This window comes from Somniosus microcephalus, unplaced genomic scaffold, assembly GCF_052327205.1.
Source record: "Somniosus microcephalus isolate GS21.2 unplaced genomic scaffold, FLI_Smic_1.0 unresolved_chr7, whole genome shotgun sequence".
Taxonomy (NCBI): Eukaryota; Metazoa; Chordata; class Chondrichthyes; order Squaliformes; family Somniosidae; genus Somniosus; species Somniosus microcephalus.
The window spans coordinates 24,588,282-24,596,975 of record NW_028225185.1 but is presented as its reverse complement, the minus strand read 5'-3'; the positions used below and the strand labels follow the sequence as shown (position 1 = coordinate 24,596,975).

General features: G+C 55.0%; 1 protein-coding gene across 1 annotated transcript; it reads left to right on the top strand.

Annotated features, from left to right (window-relative positions):
• Nucleotides 1-3,143: 3,143 nt before the first annotated feature.
• apex2 (APEX nuclease (apurinic/apyrimidinic endonuclease) 2) lies at nt 3,144-8,101 on the top strand. The gene is made up of 2 exons (XM_085978772.1): nt 3,144-3,476; nt 7,078-8,101. Exons 1-2 carry the CDS (start codon nt 3,393-3,395, stop codon nt 8,080-8,082), a joined length of 1,089 nt encoding a protein of 362 aa, XP_085834898.1. The 5' UTR covers nt 3,144-3,392; the 3' UTR covers nt 8,083-8,101.
• The last annotated feature ends 593 nt before the right edge of the window (nt 8,102-8,694 follow it).

Sequence of the window (8,694 nt, the reverse complement as noted above, 5' to 3'; positions counted from 1 at the left end):
CGACCACTGTCAGCCGGGGGACCTGGTAAGTGAATACCAGCAACAACTCTTAATCCTTCAAATCCTGCAGCGTCTGCTGGTGCGGGCTTCCTCTTCAGTGCTACCACTTCCTACAGATTCCCATTGTTGGATATTAGGACACAGTGAAATATCCAGTGACCGGCGGGGGGGAGAGAGTATCCAATTTAATAAAGGTATAATGATAATAATCAACTTTTATTGTCATTGTTAGTGCACAAGTGCAGTACAACGAAATGTAGGCTTGCGGCTCCCGAGAGTGTACAATTTAGATTAAGACATTTAAACATTCAACATACATTTGGCTTGTAATACATTAACATAAACATAACCATAATAAAGTGCATTGGCAGATGTGCAGGCTTTAGAGTTTATTTGTGGAGTTCAGTAGGATGACAGCCCTGGGAAAGAAGCTGTTCCTAAATCTGGTCGTACGGGTGCGAATGCATCTGTAGCGTCTCCCAGATGGTAGGAGGGCGAACAGACTGTGGCTGGGGTGGGTAGGGTCTTTGATGATGGTCAGTGACCTCCGTAAACAGCGTTTCTGGTATATGTGCTCTATGGTCGGTAGCCGGGTGCCGGTAATGCGTTGGGCAGTTTTGACTACCCGCTGCAGGGCTTTCCGGTCATAGTAGCTACAGCTGCCATACCACACTGTGATACGGTTTGTCAGGATGCTCTCTATAGTGCAGCGGTAAAAGTTAGAGAGGATCAGGGGTGACAGGTTACATCCCTTCAGCCTCCTTAGGAAATATAGGCGCTGCTGGGCCTTCTTCACCAGAGAGGAGGTATTGAGGGACCAGGAGACGTCTTCCGTGATGTGGACTCCGAGGAACTTAAAGCTGTCCACCCTTTCCACCACAGCCCCATGGATGTGGATGGGGGTGTGACTTCCGCCTTTAGACTTCCTGCCACCGCCCCTTCCGCTCCCCACTCAAACAAACATAATACAGTGAGAACCAAACTGCATGTAGAAAGCGATTGTTCTCCTTGGAGCAGAGAAGGTTAAGAGGAGATTTAATAGAGGTGTTCAAAATCATGAGGGGTTTTGATGGAGTAAATCAGGAGAAGCTGTTTCCAGTGACAGGAGGGTCGGTAACCAGAGGACACAGATTGAAGATAATCAGTAAAAGAACCAGAGGGGAGATGAGGAGAATGTTTTTTACGCAGCGAGTTGTTGTGATCTGGAACGCGCTGCCTGAAAGGGCGGTGGGAGCAGATTCAATAGTGACTTTCAAAAGGGGAATTGGAGAAATACTTGAAGGGGAAAAATGTGCCGGGCTGTGGGGAAAGAGCAGGGGGGAGTGGGACTAATTGGAGAGCTCGTTCAAAGAGCCGGCACAGGCATGATGGGCCGAATGGGATCCTCCTGTGCTGTATCATTCCATGGTTCCAACTTACAAAAATCCTGTCCCTCCCCCTCCCCCTCCCTGCTCTCGCTCCCCCCCCCCCCCTCCCTGGGCAAGCATTTGTCAGATGGAGTATAATGTGGGAAAGTGCGAGGTTATCCACTTTGGCAGGAAAAATAAAAAAAGCAAACTATTAATTAAATGGAGAGATTCCAAAATGCTACAGTTCGGAGGGACCTGGGGGTCCTTGTGCACGAAACACAACCAGTTAGCATGTCGGTACAGCAAGTCATCAAAAAGGCAAATGGAATGTTGGCCTTTATTTCGAGGGGGTTGGAGTATAAAAGCCGGGAAGTCCTGCTACAACTGTACAGGGCGTTGGTGAGACCACACCTGGAGTACTGCGTACAGTTTTGGTCTCCTTATTTAAGGAAGGATATACTTGCATTGGAGGCAGTTCAGAGAAGGTTCACTCGGTTAATTCCTGAGATGAGGGGTTTGACTTATTGTGGTAAACCACTTTTATCGTTACACTATAGTTATCACTGTTGTATTGTTATCACCGTTATCACTGTTGTATCACGATACGAGGTCGCCTCTTGTCGCGCTGTTATACCTGGGCTGACCACCTCCGACTCCGCCCATGGCTCCACCTACCTGCCCAGGTATAAAGGTAGTCGACTGGCTGGTATTCCTCCTTGTTGGACCCGATCACCCACGAGGGTGGGCTCTGTTATTTAGTCAATAAAAACCTTTAGTTACGTTCCTAACTCGTCGCTTTTTATTGGACGAATTGATAGGTATATCAATTTTATTGACTAAATTTTAAAGATGTCTACTACTGGCCAGCCAGAAGCCCTCCCAGAAGCACAGCCACACCAGCCGGCTTGGCTGCAAGCCCTCAAACCACCGTACCTGGATCTAAACCCACAGGCAGCAAACGCAGCCCTCAACTTCAAACACTGGCTGGACTGCTTCGAATCCTACCTGGAAGAATCCGGCGCCCCGCAGAGATCCAAACTAAGACTTCTGAACGCCCAAGCGAGCCCGAGAGTATACGCACTCATCCAGGACACGACTACGTACGAGGCCGCTATCAACCTACTGAAACAGCAGTACCGCAGCCCGGTAAATTACATGTACACCAGGCACCTCCTAAGATCCCGCCCGCAACAGCCAGGAGAGTCTGTAGCTGAATTTTTACGGGCGCTAAGAGCACTCGGCAGGAAGTGTGACTTTAAAGCGGTGACGGCTGTTGAAAATACGGAAGATAATATCCGCGATGCCTTTGTGAAAGGCCTACGGTCCGACTACTCACGGCAAAGACTGCTTGAAGCTAAAGACCTCGACCTGGACAAAGCTGAAGCCCTCGCTCTCTCCCTGGAGGTGGCCCATCAGGACCAGGAGGCGTTTTCCAGGTACTGCTCGCGACCCTGGGACTCGGGCCCGACCCCTACCGCAATACCCTTCGCAACGCCGCCCCCGGGACCTACCTCAGCGTCGGCGTCCCGGACCCGACCGGGCCCGCCACCCCCGGTACCGGCTCCGACATCGGGCACCCGCGATCGGGCCGCCGGCTGCTTCTTTTGCGGCCAGGAGAAGCACCCGAGGTCGCGCTGCCCAGCCAGGAACTCTACCTGCACAACCTGCAGGAAGAAAGGCCATTTCTCTAAGGCCTGCAGGAGCGGATCTTCAGAGGCCAGCAGTGCCTCATGCGAACTGTGGGGGCGGCCATCTTCTTTCACGGCAACTGAGGCCAGTATCCCCACACGTGAGTCATGGGGGCGGCCATCTTTGATCAAGGCAACCGACCCCAATAGTGCCTCATGTGAGTTATGGGGGCAGCCATCTTCTCCGCCATTTTGTCCTACCTCGTGGGAGACGCCATTTTACCCACCACGCCCGACTGCCACCGGGCCCCCGGACCCGACGACCGCCTCGCCCGCAGACGACAACGACTCGCTTACCTACACGCTAGCCTCCGTCACTCTGGATCAAGCCCGCCCACACCACCTGTCCAAGTCGATGATGGACATCAAAGTAAACGGCCACGCCACGACCTGCCTGTTCGACAGCGGAAGCACGGAGAGCTTCATCCACCCAGACACGGTGAGCCACTACTCCCTCCCTGTCCTGCCAACGCGCAACCGAATCTCGATGGCATCGAGGTCCCACGCCACGGACATTAGCGGCTACTGTGCTGTGACCTTGTCGGTTAAGGGTACAGAGTATAAAAACTTTAAACTCCTCGTCCTCCCCCAGCTCTGCGCTGCCGTCCTACTAGGGCTGGACTTCCAATCCCACCTCCAAAGTGTAACCCTAGCATACGGTGGACCCCTCCCCCCACTCACAGTCGACAACCAGCGAAGGTTAAACCGCCCACCGCGTAACACCTGCAGCCTATCCACCCTCAAGGTGCCGCCACCTTCCCTGTTCGCTAACCTCACCCCCGACTGCAAACCCGTCGCTACCAAGAGCAGGCGGTACAGCGCTGGGGACAGAGCTTTCATTAGCTCTGAGGTGCAGCGTCTCCTGAAGGAGGGCATCATCGAGGGGAGCAACAGCCCCTGGCGTGCCCAGGTCGTGGTCGTTAAGACCGGCGATAAAAATCGCCTGGTCATCGACTACAGCCAGACCATAAACAGATACACCCAGCTGGACGCATACCCCCTTCCCCGCATATCTGACATGGTCAATCAGATTGCACAATACCGCGTATTCTCGACCATCGACCTTAAGTCGGCCTACCACCAACTCCCTATCCACCCCGAGGACCGCCAGTACACCGCCTTCGAGGCGAATGGGCGCCTATACCACTTCCTTAGGGTCCCCTTCGGTGTCACCAACGGGGTCTCGGTCTTCCAAAGGGAGATGGACCGGATGGTTGACCAGAACGGACTGCAGGCCACATTCCCCTACCTAGATAACGTCACCATCTGCGGCCGCGACCGGCAGGACCACGACGTGAATCTGGAGAAATTCCTCCGTACAGCCCAACGGCTGAACCTCACCTACAATAAGGAGAAATGTGTGTTTAACACCTCGCGCCTTGCCATCCTTGGCTGTGTAGTAGAGAACGGACTCATCGGCCCCGACCCCGAAAGAATGCGCCCCCTCATGGAGCTACCCCTCCCCCACTGCCCTAAGGCACTTAAGAGAACCCTGGGGCTCTTCGCCTACTATGCCCAATGGGTGCCCAATTATGCGGACAAAGCCAGACCCCTCATGAAGTCCACATCCTTCCCCCTTACGGAGGAAGCGTGCGCAGCCTTCTCCCTCATTAAGGGAGACATTGCCAAGGCCACTATGCACGCAGTGGATGAGTCCATCCCCTTCCAAGTCGAGAGCGATGCATCCGACTTCGCCCTAGCCGCCACCCTTAACCAGGAGGGGAGACCGGTGGCCTTCTTCTCAAGGACCCTACAGGGCCCTGAGATCCGACACTCGTCGGTCGAGAAGGAGGCCCAGGCGATTGTGGAGGCGGTACGACGCTGGAGGCACTACCTGGCAGGCAAACGATTTACCCTCCTTACCGACCAACGTTCGGTCGCTTTTATGTTTAATAACAAGCTGAGGGGCAAAATCAAGAATGACAAGATCTTGAGGTGGAGAATCGAGCTCTCCACCTACGATTATGATATCTTGTACCGGCCAGGTAAGCTGAACGAACCCCACGATGCTCTGTCACGAATTACATGCGCCAGCGCGCAAAGTGATAGACTTCAGACCCTCCACAACGACCTCTGCCACCCCGGGGTCACCAGACTTTACCACTTCATTAAGGCCCGCAACCTGCCCTACTCCATCGAGGAGGTCAGGACCATAACCAGGAACTGCCAGACCTGCGCCGAGTGCAAACCGCACTTCTTTAGGCCGGACAGAGCAAGCCTGATCAAGGCCACCCGCCCCTTCGAGCGCCTGAGCATCGACTTTAAGGGGCCCCTCCCGTCCTCTGACCGTAATGTGTACTTCCTCAACATTGTTGATGAGTACTCCCGTTTCCCCTTTGCCTTCCCCTGCCCAGACATGACCAGTACCACGGTCATTAAATGCCTGAACGACCTCTTCGCCTTGTTCGGGTTCCCAAACTATATACATAGTGACCGGGGCTCCTCTTTCATGAGCGAGGAACTCCGTCAGTTCCTACTAGCGAGAGGTATTGCAGCAAGTAGGACCACCAGCTACAACCCCCAAGGGAACGGCCAGGTGGAAAGAGAGAACGCGACGGTATGGAAGGCCGTCCTCTTAGCCTTAAAGTCTAAGGGCCTCCCAACCTCCCGCTGGCAGGAAGTCCTCCCGACAGCGCTGCACTCCATCCGGTCACTACTTTGCACTGCCGTTAACGCCACCCCCCATGAACGAATGTTTGTTTTCCCCAGGAAGTCGACTACGGGAACCACCCTACCAACCTGGCTGACCTCTCCGGGGCCCGTCTTGCTGCGAAAGCACGTGAGGGCCCATAAAACAGACCCCCTGGTCGAAAGGGTGAACCTCCTGCACGCCAACCCCCAGTACGCCTACGTGGCTTACCCAGACGGGCGGGAGGACACTGTCTCCTTACGAGACCTCGCACCCTCGGGCACTCCGGAGACACCACCTTTACCCCCCCCCACCACCCCCCCAATTCCAGCCCAGGTAGACGGCATGCCGGAACCCCACGAGCCTTCGCCGACCACGCAGACACCAGCACTAACACCGGATAATGCAGCACCGCCGCTGCGACGATCGGAGAGGCTTACGAGGCCTCCGGACAGACTGACATACCAGAACTGGTAGTACACTTCACCCCGCCGGACTCAAATCTAAACAAGGGGTGAATGTGGTAAACCACTTTTATCGTTACACTATAGTTATCACTGTTGTATTGTTATCACCGTTATCACTGTTGTATCACGATACGAGGTCGCCTCTTGTCGCGCTGTTATACCTGGGCTGACCACCTCCGACTCCGCCCATGGCTCCACCTACCTGCCCAGGTATAAAGGTAGTCGACTGGCTGGTATTCCTCCTTGTTGGACCCGATCACCCACGAGGGTGGGCTCTGTTATTTAGTCAATAAAAACCTTTAGTTACGTTCCTAACTCGTCGCTTTTTATTGGACGAATTGATAGGTATATCACTTATGAGGAAAGGTTGAGCAGGCTGGGCCTATTTCTCATTGGAGTTTAGAAGAATGAGAGGGGATCTTATTGAAACATACAAGATACTGAGGGGGCTCGACAGGGTAGATGCAGAGAGGATGTTTCCCCTCGTGGGTGAATCTAGAACTCGGGGGCACAGTCTCAGAATAAAGGGTCGCCCTTTTAGAACTGAGATGAGGAGGAATTTCTTCTCTCGGAGGGTCGTAAATCTGTGGAATTCTCTGCCCCAGAGAGCCGTGGAGGCTGGGTCATTAAATACATTGAAGGTGGAGATAGACAGATTATTGCAAGATAAGGGAGTGAAGGGTTATGGGGAGCGGGCGGGGAAGTGGCTTTGAGCCCGAGATCAGCCACGATCTTATTGAATGGCGGAGCAGGCTCGAGGGGCCTAGTGGCCTATTCCGGCTCCTATTTCTTATGTTCTGCACCCTCCCCATCCCTGCACTGACTCCAACTCCCTCTCCCCCGCAACTCCCCCTTCCCCGCAACTCCCCCTTCCTGCCTTCTCTCTCCCCTCCCCCTCCCCCTGGGGCCTGTCTACTATATAACATGATGTTTGTGACCTGCAGGACCGATTCAGTGAGCGCCCAGATCGTGTGTGGATGAACGGCTTTCTCTCCTGGTCCCCTGATCCGTCACGACTCGATGAGATTGAGCAAGATGCGGATGGCGAGCCAGGACGGGAGGTGAGCGGGAGGAGCGGTGACGGGCTATTTGTGGATGTGTTCCGACTCTTCCATCCAACAGAGAGAGAAGCTTTCACCTGCTGGCGGACAAGCACGGGAGCGCGAAAAACCAACTACGGAACAAGGATTGATTACATCTTTGCTAATAAATCGCTGGCAGCAGTGCAACTTCAGGACTGCGTCCTGATGCCAGAGATCGAAGGATCGGACCACTGCCCAGTCAAAGCTTTTCTAAAGGCCCGCTGTGTGCCGGCGGCTAAATGTCCTCCACTTTGCACCAAATACATGCCAGAATTTGCCGGCCTCCAACAGAACCTCTCCCAGTTCCTGGTAAATGTTCAGGGAAAGCAGGGTGGATCTGAGCCCCAGAATTCCACAGGAAATGCACAGAATTCCCAACCGCAGGGAGATCCCCAAACAAAGAAAGTTAAACTGAGTCAAAAGCAAACTGGAAAATGTTTAACAAGAGGAAAAGGGAAAAGGGGCAAAGGTGATTCGCATCTCTCGGGAAACTTACTGAGATTTTTTAAACCAGCCAACACCGAGCCAGCGTCAGGGTTTGGGAGATGTGGTGGCCTGGGTCCCTTTAATCAAACCCCTCCTGCTGTCACTGCTCACCAGCAAGCCCACAGCAAGGGAACTGAACAGGACACGCAGGCCAAGGAGCAGCAAAGTGAACCACAAGCTGCCTTTTGGAAATCATTACTGAAAGGACGGCCTCCTCCGCCGGCCTGTGTTGGGCATCAGGAGCCGTGCCTGCTGCGGACAGTCAGGAAACCGGGGCCGAACCGTGGCAGGCAGTTCTATGTCTGCGCACGGCCCGAAGGCTCCGTCTCAAACCCGGAATCGCGCTGCAACTTCTTCCTATGGGTGGACACAAGCAAGTGAAAGCACTGACAGGAGGCGTCACACCACTGTTTGTCTCGGGGAGGGAGAGGGGGCTTCACACCACTGCCTGTCTCGGGGAGGGACGGGGGGCTTCACACCACTGCCTGTCTGAGGGAGGGAGAGGGGGCTTCACACCACTGCCTGTCTCGGGGAGGGAGAAGGGGCTTCACACCACTGCCTGTCTCGGGGAGGGAGAGGGGGCTTCACAGCACTGCCTGTCTCGGGGAGGGACGGGGGGCTTCACACCACTGCCTGTCTTGGGGAGGGAGAGGGGGCTTCACACCACTGCCTGTCTCGGGGAGGGAGAGGGGGCTTCACACCACTGCCTGTCTCGGGGAGGGAGAAGGGGCTTCACACCACTGCCTGTCTGAGGGAGGGACGGGGGGCTTCACACCACTGCCTGTCTCGGGGAGGGAGAGGGGGCTTCACACCACTGCCTGTCTGAGGGAGGGAGAGGGGGCTTCACACCACTGCCTGTCTCGGGGAGGGACGGGGGGCTTCACACCACTGCCTGTCTTGGGGAGGGAGAGGGGGCTTCACACCACTGCCTGTCTCGGGGAGGGAGAGGGGGCTTCACACCACTGCCTGTCTCGGGGAGGGACGGGGGGCTTC

Coding starts and splice junctions, on each gene's coding strand:
- apex2 (XM_085978772.1), top strand. CDS start 3,393: ATGATGGACATCAAAGTAAACGGCCACGCCACGACCTGCCTGTTCGAC. Junction 3,477..7,077: donor GCTTCATCCACCCAGACACG/GTGAGCCACTAC, acceptor TGTGACCTGCAG/GACCGATTCAGTGAGCGCCC.